At 36.0% G+C, this 22,422-nt stretch overlaps 6 protein-coding genes across 7 annotated transcripts; all 6 read right to left on the bottom strand.

The window, feature by feature from the left end:
• Positions 1-3,841: 3,841 nt before the first annotated feature.
• On the bottom strand, positions 3,842-7,241 carry LOC104729373 (glycine-rich domain-containing protein 2-like). The gene is made up of 6 exons (XM_087477826.1): positions 6,955-7,241; positions 6,652-6,827; positions 6,453-6,573; positions 6,116-6,367; positions 4,698-6,023; positions 3,842-4,624 (listed from the first exon to the last, which is right to left on the bottom strand). Exons 2-6 carry the CDS (start codon positions 6,813-6,815, stop codon positions 4,001-4,003), a joined length of 2,487 nt encoding a protein of 828 aa, XP_087333952.1. The 5' UTR covers positions 6,816-6,827; positions 6,955-7,241; the 3' UTR covers positions 3,842-4,000.
• Positions 7,242-7,504: 263 nt separating this feature from the next.
• LOC104729372 (heat shock 70 kDa protein 9, mitochondrial) lies at positions 7,505-10,625 on the bottom strand. The gene is made up of 6 exons (XM_010448309.3): positions 10,391-10,625; positions 10,005-10,069; positions 9,823-9,901; positions 9,163-9,729; positions 8,446-9,066; positions 7,505-8,362 (listed from the first exon to the last, which is right to left on the bottom strand). The coding sequence occupies exons 1-6, from the start codon at positions 10,463-10,465 to the stop codon at positions 7,715-7,717; spliced, it is 2,055 nt and encodes a 684-aa protein (XP_010446611.1). The 5' UTR covers positions 10,466-10,625; the 3' UTR covers positions 7,505-7,714.
• A 145-nt stretch (positions 10,626-10,770) lies between these two features.
• On the bottom strand, positions 10,771-12,770 carry LOC104729371 (uncharacterized protein At4g37920). The gene is made up of 6 exons (XM_010448308.3): positions 12,522-12,770; positions 12,073-12,338; positions 11,809-11,974; positions 11,484-11,728; positions 11,215-11,402; positions 10,771-11,126 (listed from the first exon to the last, which is right to left on the bottom strand). The coding sequence occupies exons 1-6, from the start codon at positions 12,694-12,696 to the stop codon at positions 10,892-10,894; spliced, it is 1,275 nt and encodes a 424-aa protein (XP_010446610.1). The 5' UTR covers positions 12,697-12,770; the 3' UTR covers positions 10,771-10,891.
• A 261-nt stretch (positions 12,771-13,031) lies between these two features.
• LOC104729370 (NAD(P)H-quinone oxidoreductase subunit M, chloroplastic) lies at positions 13,032-14,094 on the bottom strand. Its single transcript, XM_010448307.3, has 2 exons — positions 13,456-14,094; positions 13,032-13,322 (listed from the first exon to the last, which is right to left on the bottom strand). The coding sequence occupies exons 1-2, from the start codon at positions 13,906-13,908 to the stop codon at positions 13,122-13,124; spliced, it is 654 nt and encodes a 217-aa protein (XP_010446609.2). The 5' UTR covers positions 13,909-14,094; the 3' UTR covers positions 13,032-13,121.
• Positions 14,095-14,184: 90 nt separating this feature from the next.
• LOC104729369 (serine hydroxymethyltransferase 1, mitochondrial) lies at positions 14,185-17,675 on the bottom strand. Its single transcript, XM_010448306.3, has 15 exons — positions 17,268-17,675; positions 17,102-17,152; positions 16,845-16,931; positions 16,610-16,731; positions 16,418-16,494; positions 16,141-16,265; positions 15,927-16,019; positions 15,743-15,835; positions 15,462-15,659; positions 15,274-15,378; positions 15,126-15,191; positions 14,965-15,042; positions 14,764-14,875; positions 14,561-14,671; positions 14,185-14,474 (listed from the first exon to the last, which is right to left on the bottom strand). Exons 1-15 carry the CDS (start codon positions 17,352-17,354, stop codon positions 14,326-14,328), a joined length of 1,554 nt encoding a protein of 517 aa, XP_010446608.1. The 5' UTR covers positions 17,355-17,675; the 3' UTR covers positions 14,185-14,325.
• A 244-nt stretch (positions 17,676-17,919) lies between these two features.
• LOC104729368 (agamous-like MADS-box protein AGL21) lies at positions 17,920-21,494 on the bottom strand. Of its 2 annotated transcripts, none has more exons than XR_015574045.1 (8): positions 21,050-21,407; positions 19,232-19,310; positions 19,053-19,114; positions 18,828-18,927; positions 18,674-18,741; positions 18,475-18,558; positions 18,247-18,398; positions 17,920-18,153 (listed from the first exon to the last, which is right to left on the bottom strand). XR_015574045.1 is itself a non-coding variant. In XM_010448305.3 (8 exons), exons 1-7 carry the CDS (start codon positions 21,229-21,231, stop codon positions 18,258-18,260), a joined length of 690 nt encoding a protein of 229 aa, XP_010446607.1. In that variant the 5' UTR covers positions 21,232-21,494; the 3' UTR covers positions 17,920-18,153; positions 18,247-18,257. The 2 variants fall into 2 exon arrangements, 1 of the variants encoding a protein (XP_010446607.1); XM_010448305.3 differs by having other exon boundaries at positions 18,674-18,715; positions 21,050-21,494.
• Positions 21,495-22,422: the final 928 nt, after the last annotated feature.

Here is a 22,422-nt window from a genome sequence, read left to right as displayed (position 1 = left end):
AATTTAACCTGCTGTTGAATATAACATAATGGACCACTTAAACACTAATGTTCCTGAAATAACTTGATGCCAAAAATATCGGCCTAATCCATTCTTTTGGTCGGGCTTGATTATAAATTTATATCTATAAAAACTTCGATCCTAATTAACAGTGTACTTCGATTTGTAAAAGAAATAAAACAAGTGGAAGCAATGCGGCACGTGACATGCATGAGAACTTGAGAAGGGTCCAAGATACTAAATATGGGATTATGGAGACGACTCCACCTATCGACGAAACCTTCTACCTGGACCAGTTTATTTCATTACTGTTTACTCAATGATCGTTTTATCACTCTTAATTCGAAACCTGAAAAGGGGTGCATGCTATATCAAGTGTTCACATTACTTAGACTTCTTCATGTATAGTGTGTCTCAATTATAAAGAAACAACAAGTATATAATATGATTTCTCCTTTCTCCGATTACCGTTGACGAATTCTTATAATATTTACTTTTATAAATTTCGTTTATATGATCATCAATTAACCAAAATACTTGGATCGTCGTACAATTTTTTATGGTGCTTTAATTTAGAATCTATATCTACTGAGAATATATTAATTATATCAGCCTTGACTAAACAAAGAAAACAAGAGCACAACGATTTGGTTGATTTGTTTGTGTAATCAGTCATAATCATCATCTTATAAGTTAATTAAGAGCTGATTTTAGTTTTTTTTCAATTGTTAATGAGATTTTGTGAACCATTATGTAGAGACCAAGATTGAGTCGCGTGGTATTAAAAAATTCAGATAATGGTCATCAAGTATTTTAATTTGTGGATTTGAGCAAAACAATCATCGAACTTTTGAATTTTTCAAAAGAGACTTTTAAATTCGTGAATCTTACTACTAGGATCAAGCAAGATCTAATACTTAATACACACATATCATCACAAATTATATACATATATCATATCCCAATGCGTAATTTATTTATTGTTGTAGGGTTAGCCATAATTAAACACTACACATGTAACCAAGCAAAGAGCCCACCGGGGGACATGTTTGCCCAAATTTACTTGGACATTTTGTATTTTAAAATGTAATTTTTTGTTGGCTAATAATACTAATATCTGATAATTGTTTTTTTTTTATCTTGAAAACTTTTAATTGAGTTTTTGAGGAGACACATGAAAACTGACCATAGTATTTTTGGTCACATTTTGGCTCTTGTATCATAACTAGTTATAACCAAAATACATAACTTGAATTAGTTTAAGTAATAAAGTAACATTACCAAATTAATTCGCATACACTTTGTATTTCACTATAAATCCATAATCTCTTGGAAGAGATGCATGACTGTCTCTTCAAGAATGCAAACGTGTGAACACTGACTCTCACAACTACAAAAGCTTGTGAGGTATTCAATTTACACTTATATCATTGTGAATTTCTTACACATCGATGATAAGCAATGTTTGATTGTGTTTGTTTGATTTTGTGTTAGCAGATTAAAAACATAAAAAAGTTTCCACCGAAGTATGGTGGGATTATGAGAATACGGAAGTGCCGTATGATTTACCTCCGCAAGAGGTATTTGGACGCTTGATGCAAAAGCTGAGGGACGAAGGGTTTACAGGGCCTCTAAACATCAAGATTATTGTTTCTTATAAGCACTCTAAAGTTTTACATGCTCTCTCTAAAACTTTCACGGTTAATATATAAGTTGAAGATTTGGTGAACATCATAAGCACCATATGTTGACCGGTTGACCCAAACCATATAAAATCATCCATATAAGAATGTGTATGTTATACGTACGAATTAAAGTTAATATATAAAATTATTTTCTGTCGGTATGCTGAAGTTGAGAGAATGATTGTAATGAGTAATGATGAATGGATGGAGACTATTTTGTATGTATATATTTAAATAAAATTTAACAAAAGACATACTTGAGTAAGGTTAAGAAAAGGTTTCGGGAGACATAAGCATATGCTGGTTACGACCGATACGTGTTAAATCGAAGTTGACAAAATAAATATATTAATGTGGTGGTCCGTTGTAGCCTTGTTGGTATAATAACTCAATAAATTTGTTATCAAATTTCTATTATTTAAAACAGTAAAAAATTTAAAGCAAAAAAATAAAAAAATAACAAGAATTTTTAAAATGAAAAACTTTTAAAATCCTCGAAAAATACATATTTTTAAAAAATTTAGAAATTCGAAGGCAACAATGCAAAAACAAGTTGAATTTAATCAACTAGCTAAATCAAATGACTGGATTTAAAATTCAGTTAATCCTCACATGATATTATAAATTTATTATCCAAATTTCTACTTTTAAAAACCGTAAAAAAATACTTAAAAAAAATAAAAAAAAAACTTTGAAAATCCGCAAAATTTTTTTAAAAGTTATTAAAATTTCAAAATTTATTGATTTTTTATTCTTTTTTTCAAAAAGAGAGAAAAATTGACCTTGTTTATAAATGAGCCGGGAAAGTTGTTGTTGGGCTAATCTTCACCACCGGCAAATATAGATACCTGCAGATCTATCCACCTCCACAATCTTGCGTCTCTATGGTCATTTTTTTTTGACAAACGCGTCTCTCTGGTCATCTAACGCATCTCCATCTTCACAATCTTGTTGGTGGTATAACTCATTAAAATTATTATAAAATTTACTACTATTATTTTAAATTAGAAAAATTTTAAAGCAAGAAAAAATAATTTTAAGTGAAGACTTTTTAAATGAAAAACTTTTGAAATCCATGAAAAATATATATTTTAAAATTTTAGAAATTTGAAATGCAAAATCTACATAACAATGCAAAAACAAATTGAATTTATGGAATCTCTAACGATCAACTGAATAGGTCAAATGACATGATCCAAAATCCGGTTAGTTTCCACATCTTATTGTAAATTTATCAACCAAGTTTATACTATTAAAACAGTAAAAAGGATTTTTAAGAAAAATAAAACAAAAACTTTGAAAATAAGCAAGAAAAAAGTTAAAGGTTTTTAAATTTTAAAAACTTATTAATTTTCTAAATTGAAAAAAAGAGAGAGAAACTGACCTTTGGTTATAATGGGCTTTGAAAGTTGTTGTTGGGCTTTGAACATGGACCGCTAATCTCCACCACCGTCACGGGCAAACGTAGACACTCGCAGATCCATCCCACCCACCTTCACAATCAATCGTGCGTCTCTTTGGTCATCTGACTCATCTCCGTCGACGATGTAGCACGCACCTCCTCAGTATATTTTTCACAGACTTTCTTAGACACCACAGACGTCACGACGAACCGAAGTAGAAGAGATCGCTGGTAATTATGATCTCGTTCGACGTGATCGTAAACGATGATTTCTCGTTGGCGAAGAAGAGAGATTTTGTAAACGAAGAGATCATCGGTTCTTGTTAGCGAAGAAAGGGCAAAACGGCACACAACTCACACGAGAATAATAAAGCGTTGGAGCCAAAGACGAAAGAGAAGCAGAGGAAACAGGAATCAAAGAAGAAGAGAATGCTTAAAAAAAAGAAACAGAGCATGTGATTGATTTCTCTGGTTTGGTGATCAGATGATATTAAAAACACGATCAGACAAATAGAAGAGACGCGAGTGACTAATCCATATATTTATAGACTTAGGGTTTCCATCAAATTTTCCTTTTCTTTTTTTAATAATTTACTTTTTATTTTTTACGAACGTTTGGGTTTCAAAGTTTCCTTCTTTTTTTGTTTTGACCGTTTGGTTTTCAAGTTTCCATTATCCATTAGACATGTGACTCAAAGGTTGCCTTTTTTTTTCTTTCGCTCGTTGCTTCTTCTATCTAGAGAAACAGAACAGAAGCAGAGGAACTTCTCTGTTTTATTTCTATAAACCGCTATTAACATCTCTTTTATTTATATTAAACACATGTATAACAGCATCTCTCATTAGTTTCATTATATTTTTAAGACTATATAATATAATTAGGTGTAAAGATAAGCTATATATATCGGAATAATCAAGCAGCAACGACGTCGCTTAGAGCTTCATCATTTTCATTTGCATTATTATTGATCATATGACCACATGATCCTACTTGACATCCTCCACCGCAGTTACCGCAGCCAGTGGAACCGCCAGTGCAGGATCCACCTCCCATCTTCGTCATCCCACCGCACCTACCGCCACCGCATCTACCGCCGCCGCCACATCCACCTCCGCATCCACCGCAACCACCTCCACAGCCAAAATGACCACCTTCTTCTTCAACCAAGTTCCCCCAATCACCGGTAGCATTTAGCTCCTTCGAACGGCACCTAGCACCACCATTGATCTTCTCTGTCGCTACCTCAACTGGACTAGTCGTGTCCACATTCCCATAGCCACCGGTAGCGTTTAGCTCCTTCGAACGGCACCTAGCACCACCATTGATCTTCTCTGGCGCTACCTCAACTGGACTAGTCGTGTCCATATTCATCATTGTTTCTTCTTCTAGCTTCACTTGACTCAAAACACCAATCTCAGTACTTTCCTCTGTTTTGAAGGCTTTATTTTTGGATGCAGTAAAGCCTTCGTTCTTAAGAAGATCACTGAGTATGAAAGCAGATACAACTCCAGGCAAAACCAGCCAGTTCTCCTTTGCCTGCATTTATATAAACCAGAACCAGAATCAGCATTTATATAAACTTTGAAGTTTCAAAGTTTCGAACTTTTACCTCTATCGAACCAAACTTCAAATCGAGTAACCCTGCAGCTTTACCATAAGGATGTTGCTTTGAAAATTCAACAGCAGTCATGAAATCTTTCTCGCTTTTTAGCTTTGCGTTATGTTTTGGCTCATACTCCAGCTTTCTCCCTGAGTAAAATTTCACCATTCGAGTACCAGAGAGCTCAAACATAGGACCATCTTTGATGGGATCGCTTGTCTGCTTAAGTGACCACTTTGAGTCAAGTAGAGACCAGAAACTGCCATCATATTCTGCTAAAACATAAGTTTCACCACACTCTTTCACACCAATCACTTGTCTTCTATCAGCTTTTGGTGCCACGTCGTTGGAGTTTCTCATTTGGAGACTGATCACCTCTGTTTCGGTTTCATCAATAACGCGTGTAACACTCTTAGCAAGACGTACCTTTCCCATCATTGGAAAGAAACAAGAGTCTTTCAATGACGGTCTTGCTTGAACCAATTGTAGAACTGTTGGACTTCGAGTTGGCGGGGTGAACGAGACAGCGACTCGCAGAGAGATGGGGTTCAGATCATCTGTCTTTCCTCTTTTAGTTGGTGTTAACTCCAGCCACTTCTCAACAGAGAGTTTAGTAGTAACTGGAAACAGAAACTCTGAAAGCGATAAAGAAGTGAAACCTAAGCTTTTAGACTTAGAAGAAGACATTAGTTGGAAACTTAGCTCTCCTGTAGGCTCACACTGGAACAAAGCAACTTGCTTTTCCCCACAAGACTCAGATAAAATGGTAAGCCTACGCTCAGCGTTAAACAGAGAATCCGGCTGCGTTTTGCTGAACATGACAGAGACCTTTCCTTTGTGAACGTCTGGTAAGTTCTTAATCCCAACAATCTCCAAGATAACCTCAATGGCTTTCACCTCTTGATATTGGAGTACACTCTGGAACTCTTCCTCTTTTGCAGTTGATTTCTTTCCCGACCAAACATAAGGAGAAGTTATGACTGGCTTTGGTGTATTACCTCGATTCATAGCACCGGCTTTCCAATACCTTCGACCAAATGTTTCTTCCCATTGAGCAGTAGTTCCAGAGAAACCAGTATCAAGCTTCTTACCTTTGCTACGGTCAGAGTCTGTATCATCATGCTCCAAGACCTTACCAATCATCTTTGTCAAATCCTTACCGTAAGAGAGAGCGTGAAGCTGATGTGTGTGCCAGATAAGATCAATATCGTAAGTCGGAACACAGAAAAGCTTAACAGACCTTTCTCTGTTTCTCTTGATCAAGTAGAGAAATGCTTTGTATCTAGCCACAGCTTCTTGCAGGAAGACATCATTGTCCACATGAGCTCTTGAAACCTGCAACAACAAAGATACACAACACAAAAATCAATTACAAAACCTTGCAAAATAAAACGGGTTTGGGACAAGAAGTTGACAATGATTTTTACCTGGTAGTAAAATGGGCATTGTCTCTTGACAGCTGAAACAAGATCATAAGTGGTGCATTTCTCAAGAGGTGAGACATCCTCTGGCTGATCTGAGATTGCCTTATCAAAATCAAGGTCATAAGGCTCCGTAGGATACAATCTTTTCCAGAGAGCTTCAGTTTGTGATTTGCTGTTTCCACTAACAGAAGATACAACACCAGAATTGTCAAGGACTCTCCCATAGAATTGCTCACAATCAGACTTGTATCTCACCTGAAATGATTTAACAACATCTTGAGCTTCTATACAATCCAACCAAAAAAAATTAACCGGAGATGAAATATCGATTTAGGTATACCGGATTAAGCCTGTGGCAATGCCAAACCCATTCACAGTCAAGAGGTGGGACTAATGGCCCTTCACAGATCGAAGATGACTCGGTGTATTTAGCAATCAAGGGAAGCCAGTAAGCATTGTATCTGTAAAACAAAATCACCCAAATTAGAGAGGTTCTGAAAAAAAGAGAACCCTAACTTAGATTCGTAAGACTAAGTTACCTGTAGATGGCTCTTTTGAGTGCAGGGCCATCATAAAGCCAACGGTTCCGATCAACAGCACCGAGGAAGTGGAGGTGTTTCTTGGCTGCAGCAAAGAGGTCAACGCTTATCTCTATCTTCTGAGCTTCGATCCACTCCAAAGTTTGCTCCTTTTCTTTCTCCATCTCTTCTTTCACCTGCAAAAATACGAATAGAAAAAGTCTATAATTTGACACAAAGGTTTGGTCTTTAACTTGTTAACTTGCAAGAAAAGAGTACACGCTTTTGAAAAAGTATGAAAAAAAAAAGAGAATCAAACTGTACCAATGAGGAAACTTCTTTTGATGAAGCTGACTCTTGAGTTTTGTTTGAGGGAGAGAAAGAAGACTTCAACAGCCGCTATTTATAGCGTTTGTTCTCTGCTTTTCGGGGAATCACTATATTACCCCTATGACCGGGAGGACTACGAATTTTTAAAATCCTTGCATACTGTTTTCCTAATGTGATTATTAAATAAATACTTATATGCCATTAATTAAAATTTCTTAATCAACAACTTCGAAGAACAGAGAAAGCATGTACCATAATTTGCTGACATTTTCATTCAGTTCAATGGAACGGAGAAGTTAAGTTCCACAAGTAATTGAATTTGAGCCTTAAAAAACGACAACGCCTACAACATGACCAAATTTTTTCCTAGAAATTGTTATAATTTATCAAAGAGATTTTTCAACGGTTACAAAACAATTCAATTACCGTCTTTCTTAATCTAATCAGAGAAAGGTATACTACGAACAGTCTTAAGCGGTTATACACCTTTTAAGTCTCAATTTAAATTGACGTCCCGTTAACCGGTCAAGACAAGAACCGTAAATTTCATGAAAAAAACCAATCAAAGAAATCAACAACTACTACATCCGAGACCCTCAATAGGGACTCTCAATAGGTTTCAAAGATATCAAGAGGTACCTCTCAGAAAAGGTTTTTAAATACACATAACTAATCAAATTTTGTCGAGGTATAAGCATGTAAACTTATTTGGTAAAAAAACCTGAATTCATGTATGCAATCGGTTAGAAACCTCTCACTTCCTCGATCCGCTCGCCTCCTCAAACTCAGCTTCAGGAGTCTGCTGATCAGTTCCACTTGAACCATCACCAGAGGGTCCAGAAGAATCAGATGATCCGGATCCTTTAGACATGTGTTCTCCTATCTTTGACACTGCCTTGTTCGCAGCTTCAAGCTTAGCCTTGATGTCCTCAATATCCTCACCAGCCATAGCAGTCCTCAGATCAGACACTGCAGTTTCAATCTCAGAGGCAACCTCTGCTGGAATCTTCTCTCTGTATTCACTCAAGCTCTTCTCAACACTGTATACTGTAGTATCAGCACTGTTCCTCAGGTCGATAAGTTGCTTCTTCTCTTGATCTTTCTGTGCGTTAAGCTCAGCTTCTTTGACCATTCTGTTAATCTCATCGTCTGAGAGACCACCTGAAGATCTGATTGTGATCTGTTGCTCTTTATTTGTGGCTTTGTCTTTCGCTGAGACTGTAACGATACCATTTGCATCAATGTCGAATGTCACTTCGATCTGTGGCATTCCTCTCGGCGCAGGTGGGATCCCAACAAGGTCAAATTCTCCAAGAGTTTTGTTGTCAGACGCCATTTCACGTTCTCCCTGAAGAACTTTGATTCCTACTTGCATCTGATTGTCCGCCGCTGTGGAGAAAACCTAATAACCAAATCACAATGACACAATTAGCAGTCAGCTTTTAAGACATAATCTGATATTGTGCTCTGTCAAGATTTCATTACCTGAGACTTCTTTGTGGGAATAGTGGTGTTTCGGTTGATTAACCTGGTGAAGATTCCTCCAAGTGTTTCAATACCCAGTGAGAGAGGAGTCACATCCAACAGAAGCAACTCCTTCACATCACCACGGAGGATACCACCTTGAATGGCTGCTCCCATGGCAACTGCTTCATCCGGGTTAACACCTTTACAAGGACTCTTCCCAAATATCTCAGCAACTATCTCTTGCACTTTGGGAACACGGGTCATTCCACCAACAAGAAGAACCTCATCAACCTCCTTAACTGAGATTCCAGCATCCTTCAGGCAGTTTTGGCACGGACACCTTGTCCTCTCAATCAAACTGCCAACCAAAGCTTCAAACTTTGACCTTGTTAAGGTTATGTTCAAATGCTTTGCTCCTGAAGCATCCGCTGTAATGAAAGGCAGGTTGATTTCGGTCTGAGATGTCGAAGAGAGCTCAATCTTGGCCTTCTCTGCAGCTTCTCTCAGCCTCTGGAGGGCAAGCTTGTCCTTAGTCAGATCAATATTATCTGTTCTTTTGAACTCACCAACCAAGTAATCCAACAAAGTGTTGTCAAAGTCTTCTCCTCCCAAAAAGGTATCTCCATTTGTTGCTTTAACCTGATAAGAGGAAATCATCATATACCCACAAAAGAAAGAAAAAAGAATGCAAAATCAAGAAAAAATAACATAGCAGAAGAAGAAACAAGGCATTACCTCAAAAACACCACTTGAGATTTCCAAGATAGAAACATCAAAGGTTCCACCTCCAAGATCAAATACAGCAATGACACCTTCTTTGCTGTTCATACCATATGATAGTGCAGCAGCTGTAGGTTCGTTGATAATCCTCTGGACATCAAGACCAGCGATTTTCCCAGCATCCTTTGTAGCTTGTCTCTGTGCATCATTGAAATAAGCTGGAACAGTGACAACAGCTTTGGTGATAGATTTTCCGAGGTAAGCTTCAGCAGTTTCCTTCATCTTGGTGAGGACATTAGCTCCAATTTGACTGGGAGAAAACTTCTGTCCATTTGCTTCAACCCAAGCATCACCATTAGGTGCTTTAACAATCTTGAAAGGAACCATTTTCATCTCTTTCTGTGTCTGAGGATCACTAAAACCTCTCCCAATCAAACGTTTGGAACCAAAGATCGTGTTTGTTGGATTGGTCACGGCCTGACGTTTAGCCGGTGTTCCAACAAGAATCTCCCCCTTTTGGTTAATAGCAACCACTGATGGCGTGGTTCGAGTTCCTTCGGCATTCTCAATAACTCTAGGGGTCTGCAAAAAACAAGATCAAAGTCAATACCTACAGAATCAGTAAGCCAATATATCAAAAATTTGATACTAGGGTTGGAAACAAATTAAGTTTACCTTTCCTTCCATCACAGCTACACAAGAATTGGTAGTACCCAAATCAATACCGATAACATCATTCCCCACAGGCCTCGAGCTACATATAGAGAACAACACACATACGAAAGGATAAGAGATAACACTAAGAAGTGATTTAGTTCTTCATTCGAATACCATAAGCTGAAAGGTTGATGTCTTACCAGAAAGGTCTCGCCAAGTAACCCAACTTCCCAAACAAAGACGTCTTTCCATTTGCGGAGGAGATCTGCAGAGTTTAGAATACTAATAATCAGTGTAAAGCTTCAATCCATATTTGAAGCAATGAATTATCAAATCAATAAGGAACAAAGTAGATCGCTTCACAGATGATCAGAAAGAAACATAAAGTACGGAACTTTAAGAAACCTAGATCGAAAACTCTGAAACTCGATTCTAATACAAAGAAACATAAAGTACGAAACTTTAAGTAACACAGATTCAACCCTGTTCGATTTTGGATAAATACTAACGAGTTCAGATCCAGAAACCCCCAAACGTGACTTTTCTCAAGCAAAAAAAATGAACATCAAAGGGGAAAAATACATACGGATTTAAACGCAGATACGGAAGCCGTTTGGACTTCACGGCGGCGAAGGGACCGTAGAAGCGCGACTGAGGCCATTTGATTGGGAGAGAGTCGGTGGAGATTTTTTAAGATCTCAGGGTTTTAAGGTCGGAGAAGACGAACTGAAATGTTTGGCTGCTGTGCTACGCGTAGGGTTTAAGACCTTATAATAAAGGTTGATTAAAGTCCGAAATTACTATTATAACCTTCTCGTTTTTTTAGGACAGTACCATAGGTCACGGGGTAATATAGGAACACAAATCTGAATATTCGTGGGCTACAAGTATTATGTTGACTTTTCTTACAAACCTGGACCCTACATGGGCTTATTGACCTCATAGCCAGGCCCGAAACATGAGAGATTTTTGAGCTGCCAAAAATATTAATTTATAAATAGATCTCACATTTAGTCGTAATTGCAATTATATCTGCGAATTTCACAAAATTACTCGCTCCCCCCCCCTTTCACCTAATTGCTCAATATCAGTTCAAAAATTCTTCAACAGAAGTATCGTCTTCTTCCTTTTTCGGATTTTCATCAGCCACGACTGTTTTCTTGTCTAAGTACTCATCTTCGATCGTGTCCTTGAGGATGAAAAGCCGCTGAATAACAATAGGTTGACTCATCTGTTTAGCTTCTTTAATGTCAGTTTCTTCTTTGTTGAGATGGTAAGCATCAAGCATTATCTTTATCCACTTATGCAGCTCCTTCGGCGTCCTGTGTGCTCTCATAAGCTAGTTAGCATCATTGTTGTGGTTAAAAGATGAAAACACTAACAGTTTGGATTTTTTTGAATGTTACTTACGTGTATAATGCTTTAGGGTCTTTAGCTTCATGGTCATCGCCAGGAGAGAATGCTGTTGCTAGAGCAGAGAATCGTTCTTCGGGGTCTGTTATGTTGAGTAAGTACTTTAAAAGTTTGATCTCTTTCGGTGTGATGCTTCTAAGACTGCTCTTTGTAGCTTTGTATAAATTATACATTATGTCTTTAGCCTGTTCACAAAAATACGATTTTGATATGAAGACTGTAAAGTTCAAAACTTTTCTTTCTATCTTGGTGATAGAATTATGTACCTCGTTAGTAACAGTTTGAGACTCTTTTGCAGCAGCGTATGCACTGTTGATCAATAAGATCAATGACGAATCTAGCTCCTTTGCCTTGGCTAAACTTCTGATCTTTTCGCAAGCGGCATCCACGGATGGAGAGTTTAAAATGTCATCAAACTTGGCTTGAGCAGCATCTAGAGTCTCAACACTCTCCAATGTATTGTCATAAGCACTCACAGCAGATAAACACCTTGTTGCAAGCCTAGCAACAGCTACTCAAAAAAAGAAAGCAACAGTCATGATACTATGAGAATCAATAATTTAAGTAACATGATTAATGTTGTTTAAGTACCATCCCGGTCTTCTAAGCCATCAAGAGTTTCAGATAACAAAGCTACATAGCGGAAAAACTCTCCCGTGAAATCTCTGCGTCTCTTGGCAGCGATTGCGTTTATGTCTGTTGGGTTTTCTTGAATCTCCTTCAAAAGGTCATTGTGCTTTGCCATTTCTTCATCTATCTGCAACAATGCCCTCACTCTCTAAGTACACAACAACAGTAAACTAACCCTAGAAACCAGAGTTCTCTAGTAAAAACAAGAAATTAAACTATAAATACCTTCTTAACTTTGCCTTCCAGAGAAATCAGCTTCTGCTTCAATATAGGATCAGTTTCGGCATCAGCTCGGATTCTGCAACGCTTATAGAAATTAACACTGTACTTGTTCCATTCATCTCTTAAAACCAAATACGTCTTCCATTGTTTAACTTTAGGTTTCTCATTCAAGAACAGATCAATAATCTTGTCACAGAACTGAGCCATAGTGTAGCCATCAGCAACCTCAACTTCCATAGGATCCTCAACAGAGACTTTTACTTCAGTACCTAAACACAAACATTTCTATCTTCAATCAAAATCCTAAAGGGTTTAAGTCAAAAGGTTTTAGCTTTCTCTACAGAACCCCTTATCTAACGGCGACTGATAATCCAAATTAGAACCTAAAGGAAAGGACTTTCTTGGTAATATGGCAGAAAAGGTGAGAGATTTAAGGTTTATGATGAGCTTACTTGTAGTGACAGTGTCGGTAGCAAAGGTGATACTAGTTGAGATTTTGCGTCTCCTTCTTCCTCCATTGATGAAAGCAGAGAAAGGGAGAAGATGGGTTTGAGAATTATTAGGCGGTAAAGACAGTAATTTATCAGCTGAGGAGAAAAAAATTGATGTTTCCAGTAAATTCGCCATCTTTTTCTTCGGAACTGTGTTCGTCTTGGTGGCGAAACGACGAGAAACGCCTGAGGATAAGAAGAGCAAAATCTTCTATAAAAACGTGTTAACATTGCTAAATCATAACTTTTGGGGCAAAACTGTAAAGTCTAGTAAATTTTTGCATCATTCTGCAATTTTTTTAAAGAGTAAAGTTTTAGGAACATGAATGAGCAAAGACCAAAATGAGTTCCTTTAAAGGACTCCAGACATTACAACAATGTGAAGAAAGAATTAAATTTTGACAAAAAATTGTTATGCGGATTACTAATAGGATAACAGTGCATAATCTAGGCATATGTTACTTTGTGATATAAGGTTTAAAAAGCATACTATAAAACCAGTATACAATATAGTATTTAGATATTTTCCATTACACATAATTACAAATAGAGTTGTTTAAACTATGCGTCCACTTGAGGCTGACCATCTCCAACAACTTCAATGTTGCTGGTATTGAACTGAACACGAGGCTTTCCCATACTGAAATTAAGAACTCTTGCATCCATATTGTATTGTATTTCTCCATCAAACAACATCTTCCTTATGTAATGTTCTACGTCCGATCCTATCAATCTCAATGTGTACTCCGTTAATGGTGCTCCCTGTACAAAACAATAACACCATTAAATCTTAAATGACTCTTCCAAATCTAAAAAACCAAGTACACTCTATAAGGTCTTCTTCAATGAGTCTAACGGTTAGATGAAATTTTTTTTGGTTAATCGTTATCATTACCTCGTAGTGGTCGACGAGTTCTTGGAAATAAGAGTAGACCTTGTTACAGCTTTCATCATCCCACACAAACTCTTCAGTAGGGTCAAGAATCAAAGTGAGTTTATCCATCTGCGACTGGTCAAACTCACAAGTCTCTGGATCAATATAAGCAGCGTAGATCCTAACGTGACGTGTGACACTGCTTAGCCACTGACCACCAAACTGGCCCATACCCTTGCTCTTCACGTTCAGCTGTTTCTCAACTGGTCTCAATGGTGTTGGCTGCTTCTTCATCTTCTCTGTTGATTGCTCTTCTTTGATTGTCTCTGTTTCTTGTACCTCGAGAGTACTGTCTTGTTCAGGATTTGTCACCGCGAACGCCTTCTGTGTTGTTCTTGGTCGGATTTGAGCAACCATAGGAGGATGTAATAGAGAAATCTTGGTGCAGGCAGTGTAAGAGAATGATGCAACCATTTTTTTTTGTCTAAGAAATGGAAAAAACAGATCAAGTTGTGAGATGTTTTCCGGTTACAGAACCATATTCTATAGAGAGGTTTGATGAGATTGAGAAATGACCACAGCTTATGGATGAGCTTCTCTTTTTTTTTTTGTTTTCTTGGTATTTTGTGGTTAATCTGAAGTCACTTGTGAGCTAAAGACAATCTTCTTTAGGAATTCACTGTTTTATTGTATGTGTTACATCTTTTGTTTTTTTCCTTTTCTTCTTTCTATTGATGTAGATTTGTTGTATACATAACAGAGAATACTCAGATCATTATTTTTGCGCATAGCGTAAAATAGACAATAACAGAGTTTTACATGTATCATCTATACATTCCATGGAAATTCAAAGGACAATAAAAGAAAGACTTGTGATGAGATAAAACATTTTTAGTTCTTGTACTTCATGGTTTCTTTTTCAAACCCAATTGTTGGGAACTGCTTAGCGAATTCCTCGACTTCATGGCGCAGCTTCTCAATCTCTGATTGAATGATTGAAGAAGATTCCATTGCTGATACAAAATCCTTCAGTTTGGTTCCTGGTTTTTAGAACATTACAAATGAGAGTTCAGTCATTGTTTATATAAACAGCTAACATGCATCATGATCAGAGAAATGAAAAAACCTTGAGCTTCAGATTTGACTTTGAGAGCCAACTTCACAGCTTTGTCGAAGTATTCAGCTACTTTGGCAAAGTCTTCCTCAACAAAGCCTCTGGAAGTGAGAGCAGGAGTACCTGAAAATAACAATGGCAGAGGATATCAGGAAGAACTCCATTCGCATATACCAAAATGAATAAAAAAAAGAGCTTAAATATGATTTTTATACCCATTCTGATTCCACCAGGAACCATGGCAGAAACATCTCCAGGAACAGTGTTTTTGTTGGATGCAATGTGAACAGCTTCCAACACTTTCTCAACTCTAGATCCATCAATACCCTGCAAAAAAAATCGATAAAAGATGTTTTTAACTATGAAGATAAAAGACAATAACGTAAATGGGTACTGCAAATCGATCAAGTGATGACCTTGGGTTTCAGATTCACTAGAACCAGATGGTTGTCAGTTCCACCAGAAACAAGTTCATATCCTTTCTCCATCAGAGTCTGCACGAAACAACAATGTTACCAATCAAATTAAAGTAGATACTACGCCATATGTGTTTTTCTTTCCTTCACTCAATTAGTACCTGAGCAAACCTTGTACTGTTACTCAGGACTTGCTCTTGGTATGCTTTGTACTCTGAAGTAGTTGCCTGCATTAATCAAACCATTTGAAGGTTAAAGAAACCGTAAATCCAGTAACCAACGTTTATTCCATTCCATGACTCACTGTACCTGTTTCAAAGCAACAGCTAATCCTGTAATAGTGTGGTTGTGTGGACCACCTTGAAGACCAGGGAAGACAGCTTGATTGATCTTGTCTTCAAAATCATACAGAACCTTTCAAAACAACAAATGAATGACATGAAAGAGTGTACATAAATCTAAAACGTTTTGGTTCAAATTGGTGTGTTTTTTTTTACCTCTTTTCCTTGTTTGTTTGTTTCCTTAACACCTTTTCTGAAAAAAATCATGGCTCCACGGGGTCCACGAAGTGACTTGTGAGTTGTGGTGGTTACAACATCTGCATAGTCAAACGGTGAAGGGATTACACCAGCAGCAACCAGACCACTGATGTGTGCCATATCTGCTAGCATGACGGCTTTTTGCTTGTTACACACCTGAGAAAAGAGTTTGAATTAGAACTCTTGATTACAATAATTTGTTGTCATTTTCCCTGTACTTAGGGATGTGACTGAATTACCTTTCGGATGCGGGCATAGTCATACAATCGAGCATAAGCACTTGCACCAGCAACAATCAATTTTGGCCTGAAAAGGGTAGCACTTTTCTCCATCTGCATATCAAAATGAAAGACTTATAATTGTAGTATAACCATATGAAGAGGAGTACAGGGTACTTATACCATATGAAGAAGAGTTAAGAACCTGATCGTAGTCAATGTAGCCAGTGCTCTCATCCAGTCGATAGGGCATTGTTTCAAAGAAGATAGACACAGCAGATATCTTCTTGGTGTCAGTCTGATGAGGAAAAAACAAAAGAGGAAAGAAATTGTTAATAAGATAGCAGCGGTTTAGGTTTAAGGCTAAGACACATTAGTTTTGAGGTGCAAGAACATTTACAAAGTTATCTTGAAGGTACCTGATAACCATGAGAAAGATGACCACCATGAGGAAGATCAAGTGCCATGATTCTCTCATGAGGCTTTAACAATGCAGTGTAGACATGGAAGTTGGCAGGAGATCCAGACAAAGGCTGCACATTCACTGTAACGACAGGAAAGAAATAAGCCATCAAAGGATTAATAAAGCAGTCACATTCGATTGGAACTGAGATAATTTTCCAGAAAAACGCATAAGAACTAGTTCTAAATAATTCAGATTTCTTGTTTTCTCATATACTTGGAATGAGTAATTACCTCCCCACTTTTCAGGATCTAACCTGAAAGCTTCAAGAGCGCGCTTCTGGCATAAGGTTTCTGCCATGTCTATGTACCTAGAAAGCAAAAAGGTACTTAAAGTCAGCATCTTTTTCAATTCTTATCACAGAGATTGGTCAAGCAATCATGTCATAATCTGAAACTGAAAATATGTGTCAAGACTCAACATACTCGTTTCCTCCATAGTATCTGGCACCAGGATACCCTTCACTGTACTTGTTAGTCATCACAGACCCAACAGCTTGCATCACCGACACAGATGTGAAGTTCTCAGATGGAATAAGTTCAAGTCCCTTTGATAACATAAGCGTTACACAAATATCAGCCCAACTCACAATATCAATCAAGGAACAAGATTTAAATCTCAGATACAGAGTAGTAAGTAAAAGAAAGAGTAATAATAAACCTTCCATTGTCTAGCTTTCTCATGCTCAATAATGTCAGCAATCTCAGGATCAACCTCCTCTAAAGGTGCGTTAAGCTGTTTTGGCCACTGCAACGAACGTTTTACAGACAAAACAATAGGTTTATCAGATTCAGACACCTCAATTTAAAACAGACACAGAACTATAACAATCAAAACCATTGCTTCAACTGCAAGAAAAAAACTATAAAACAACAAGAGATAAAGTAAAAAAAGATTGGATTGTGTTAAAAGCTCACAGTGACACGAGATCTCTCCTTCTCATCAACAGCTTCACTGGGCAAAGAAGACTGCAACAAAACAACAACAACAACAACAACAACAAAAAATCAGAAAACCCAAAAATAAAAATCGAAACTTTTTTCAAATCCGATGATAAAAACCGATGAAAGGAGGAAACTTTACCATGTAGCAAGAAGTGGATCTGAGAAGAGGACGAACGGGTTTGTCAATTGAAGAAGAAAGCCTCCGAAGAGCCATCGCCATGGCCATTTTTTTTTTCCTAAACCTCTCTCTCTCTGGTTTGGAACCCTAGAAACAGATTTGAGTCATAGACGAAAGAAAGAAAGGAAAAAAACCCCAAAAAAATTGGGTTTATCCTCAAAGGATAGATGAAGAGAGAATTGTGGCCTCTGCTTTTGGCTGAGCTTTTGGTGGTTGCAGTCTATTTTTCGAATTTTTTCCCTCTTTTTTTACGGAAAAAGGAAATCTTATTTATTTTAATTTGTTGTTTCTTTGTCGTTATCTCTTAGGTCACTGTCTCAGCAGCACTACACCAACCTTTGTGAATTGTGATGATTTGATGACGACGATGATGATATGTGTGTGTTTCCCTTATTAAATAAAGACTGAACCTTTTTGGTTTCTGGTCAACGCAGTCAACGATAACCGATTTTGTTTTCCCTCATATAGTTTCCAAACCGGTTTAAAATAGCAAGTATGACACTTAATTAGGTATTTTAGTTAGGACTAAACTCTCGTAAACACATAAACATATATACTACTATACTGTTTATGTTATAATTAATGAAATCTATGATTCTAAACAAAGACAATATAACGAGCACCGAATTTTTATATATGCTTTTAATTAATTATATATATATATATATATATATATATATATTTCAAATTGAAATGCACAAAGAAAGAAAGAGAAAAATATGATTGGTGTTAGAAGAATCATATCATGGCTTAGTTTACTCGGGTTTCCAATTCAAGATACCCATATATATATAAACCAAGCCTTTGGATTGTTCTTCAACATCATATAGTATCTTCGAACTTCAATCTGTAGAAAATTTTAAACGGGTTACATAATATACAAATGCTTAAAGGGTTTTTTTGAGGAACGTCAAAAAGATGAAATAATGAAAATTCCTACCTTAATTGATGTTATTCGTTTGCTCTTGGTGGGGTCTCATAATCGGAATGCTCGGGTTGGCTTAGTTGCAGCCGAACCTGAGTGTGTGATTCATCATCCGTTACAGCTCCTAGTTCACGGTGTATAAACCCGTTTGTGCTTGCCGTGTAAGCCTGAAAAGTTGAAGCCATCACTTCAAAGCACTTATTCTAAGTAAATGGAGTTTGTATTAATATACATGTTTGTCACCTTCTTGTAGAGCTCCACATTTTCTTGATGAATCCGTTGTACTTTCCTTGATAAATCGAGGTTTTCCTGATGAATGTGATTCCTCTGCACCAAGATCAACGCAAATCCCATTTTCATTAAGAATTGTAACTTGTGTTCTTTTGAGGAATTTACATATATGTAAGAAATATTTGTGTGTATATATATATAGTATAGTGACCTTTTGGCTTAGTTCTTGGATTTCTTGAGTCAGCATTAGTTCCTGTGAATCCCAAAAAGCAATCGGTTCTATTGAATTTCATTGTGTTATATTGTCAATCTTTTGAGTGATACACTCCAAAGTATATAATACAAGGTAGAGAGTATTTATATACCTTTTTCATACGAATTCCACGCAAACTTATCTCAAGTTGATTCTCGAGACTGTTTAACTCGTTAACGCTTAGACCATTTAGTTGTTCTCCCATCATTTGCCTGTTTCATAGCAAACACAATCTATATATAAATACAAGTTTCTACATTTCCTTGTACGCCCTTTCAACAGATTTTTTTTATCAAACATATACATGTATCCTTATATATGTAATAAAAGTTCATACCGATGATTTTCTTGCAAAGCATGCAATTCTTGCCTTAGAACCGCAGCTTCTCGCTGCCAAAACTATAATAACACACACCACAAATAACTTATCAAACTTAGAACTCATTTCAAGATAAACGATTCTAAAACCTCAATCAATAATCATATATTTGCATATTTTTCAAGATATGTATATACCTTGACTTCTGATGCTGGGTTCAATAATTGTTGTTGCTCGATCTTGCTCTTGTTGTATCTATCAATAACTGACTTCATGCTATTCAAAAGATTTGATATTAGTACGTTGCATCATCGTATATAATTCACTCATATCATATCTCTATCACAGTGAAGAACATATAAGATATCTTTCAGAAGTTTATCCGACTCCTTCATTAATTAAAAATCTATCATACGTAAAGGAAAAACATATACCCTGAAGTTTCGTACAGTATCAGTATTGTTTAGTTTAGACTATTTCAGTCATTGCAGTGACAAAATACAAGAATTTTACACACGCTTGTATATATTCACATACATTCCACAGAACATATTAACTTTCACTAATATGATTTTGTTACACACACATGAAAAAACTAAAGAAACTATATATAAACTAAATAGATGCTAGCTTCCATTTTCATTAAACAAAAATTGCTTAAATGTTTTTTTGATGGGTGTAGATAACCAAGAGCTTTAAAGCAATATATCCAGTTCTATGAGCTACAAAGAAAGAAAAATCGAAGAAACTTATAATAAGGGTCAGTCTTAATGCATTAACATGGCACACTTACTATACTAATCAAATCCAAGAAACAATAAGGCATATCCTAGTGTCAGTAAGTTTTATGAATGGTACTCAACTATGCTAAGTTTCATATATCTTGTGGTTCATGAACTCTAACGATACATGAGAAAATGGTATCATAAGATAAATATGAAGAGTTAACAATGCTCGCAAACGTTGAGACCAATGATTACTCCCTCACATAATAGGTTTTCTACTATCCTTACTAAGAATTTATCAAATATTTGTTTCGCATTATAGAACTTTTTTATTTGGTTAGTTGAACTGATATCTTCTTTAGTATGTTTTTAATTTGTATATTGTATACGCAGAATGGACAATTCGTTATTCTTGTCTATGCATTTATATATGTCAACTAAAGTTCTATCAATGAGTAATTTACATATGAAAAATAATAAAAACGAGATTCTGCATATACCGTTAAATATACAGAGTCATTCAGCAGATATAACGTTAAATATACAGAGTTATCACGTAGATATAACGTTAAACATACAAAGTTATCTTACCATAATGATAGGATTTTATACAAATATATCAAAAATGTATTTATGTTTTTGTGAGTATAAATAGATAATTTGTTATTTAATTAAATTATAAATACTTTTTTAGTTTATTGGTTTTGAGAAATTAATTCCCTCTCCATACAATCATTCAATCTTGCTGTCTCTTTATACCTATGTTTTAGCTTTCCAGTACTGATATTTGAGCATTCACTTGTTATCGATCTCATCTACCTCTGAGACTTACTTAAATTCGGAAAAGCGAAACACTGAGCCTAAGCTATATGTCAATGTCCATAATACGTGTAGAAACACATAAACACATGTTAAGAAAGTACTTCAAAATATACTGTGTACACATAATCACCCAGATATGAAGCAAAGGAACTACTTCAAATCATTTTTTCCATACTCAATTTTAATATTTCCTTGTTGTTAAAAAAAAAAAGTTTGTCGGCTATTCATACACATCTTCTTGTACATACAGCAAAATGTAACATCTTCTACCGACCGCCAGATGCGAAAATTTTACCACTACATACGAATAGATCACACAGGTACATATATTTCACTGAATACCCCCAAGCCTTGCAAACAAAACCGTAGCATAAAATCATATAAAACCCGTACACACACACTTCCGTATATCCACGAAATCAAGAAGATATGTAAAAATTTCAAAATTAATAATTTTAAAAGAAGAACCTGGAGCTTGCAAAGTCATAGAGCTTTCCGGTGCTCGAGAAGATGATGAGACCGACCTCGGCGTCACAGAGAATAGCTAGCTCTTTGGCTTTCTTGATAAGACCCTTTCTTCGTTTGGAGAAAGTGACTTGTCTACTTGTTGAATCATCGATCCTTTGGATCACAATCTTCCCTCTTCCCATCAATTTTATCCTCTAATCGATTCACCTCTGGTTCTTCTCTTTTCTAGGGTTTTGTTTGTAGATCTCACCAATACCAAAAGGGAAACGAAGACGAAGATGAACGAATAAGGAGAAAGAGAAAGGTAGAAATAGAGAGAGAGAGAGAGAGGGAGAGGAAGGTTGAGCCAAGAGTCAACAATCTATTCGAGGAATAAACTAAGTATATATACACATATGCACACACATATACACACTCACCTCTTTATTTGAGACATTTTTTTGGTAATTTTAACACATACTAGAGTACTATATTTATAGTCCAGTGTGTGATTTTATCAAACCAACGAAATAGAAAGAAGTTCTTATAAAGTTCCTAGGTTAAGAGAGAACATATAAATATAGCATAAATGTATACAGTATACATAACTTTAATCACTGATACTTTTATATATATACTTTATTGTGAGATTAGATAGATAGTGGAAACTTAATGGAATTGTTTGGATATATAAAAAGGAGTAAAATAATATTAAACGTATAGTGTGAGTTAGGTAAATTTTCGTTATCAATAATATTTCCTTTTTTAACATGTCCGTACATATTTATAATTAAATTCTTAGTCTTTTTTCAGATGTCATGTGGAAATACCGAAATAGTGAATGGGTGCATCACAGGACTGTGTTTCTCTGACAAAACTCTCTAGCTTTTATATGCTGCTTTCCTTAACTAATAATCTTTTATAGGTGATAGAGAAAAGCTTTAAAGTATTATGGACCTTAATTATGGTCATAGGAAAACAATATACTATATATATATATTAAATCTGTACAAAAGATATTTACCCAAAAAAGTAAGAGAACAAAATACATAGTACAAATAGATCCATATGGCATTCTGTAAAAATACAAATGAATAAATTAATTTTGTGTCAATGAAACTGTCTATAAAAACAATATAAAGTACACGTGTCAGACAGGAACTTGGAGTTGCGGAGATTCACCATATTAATTGTTTTGTCGTAAGTTTCCAAATATGGCAAGAAATTTAATATCAATCAAGTAACTAACGTCTCTTACTTTCGATGGCTTGATGCTTTATTTGTTATCAAAGCAACACCGTATACAGCTGATACCAAACTCTTATATTAGAAAACAAAGTTCTTAATCGTTAATACAGAATATACTAATTGACAAAATTAAATTCTAAAATTAA

The sequence above is a fragment of the Camelina sativa genome, chromosome 12 (assembly GCF_030686135.1).
Source record: "Camelina sativa cultivar CO46 ecotype springtype chromosome 12, ASM3068613v1".
In the NCBI taxonomy this organism is placed as follows: domain Eukaryota; kingdom Viridiplantae; phylum Streptophyta; class Magnoliopsida; order Brassicales; family Brassicaceae; genus Camelina; species Camelina sativa.
This window is presented reverse-complemented; position numbering and strand designations above follow the sequence as displayed.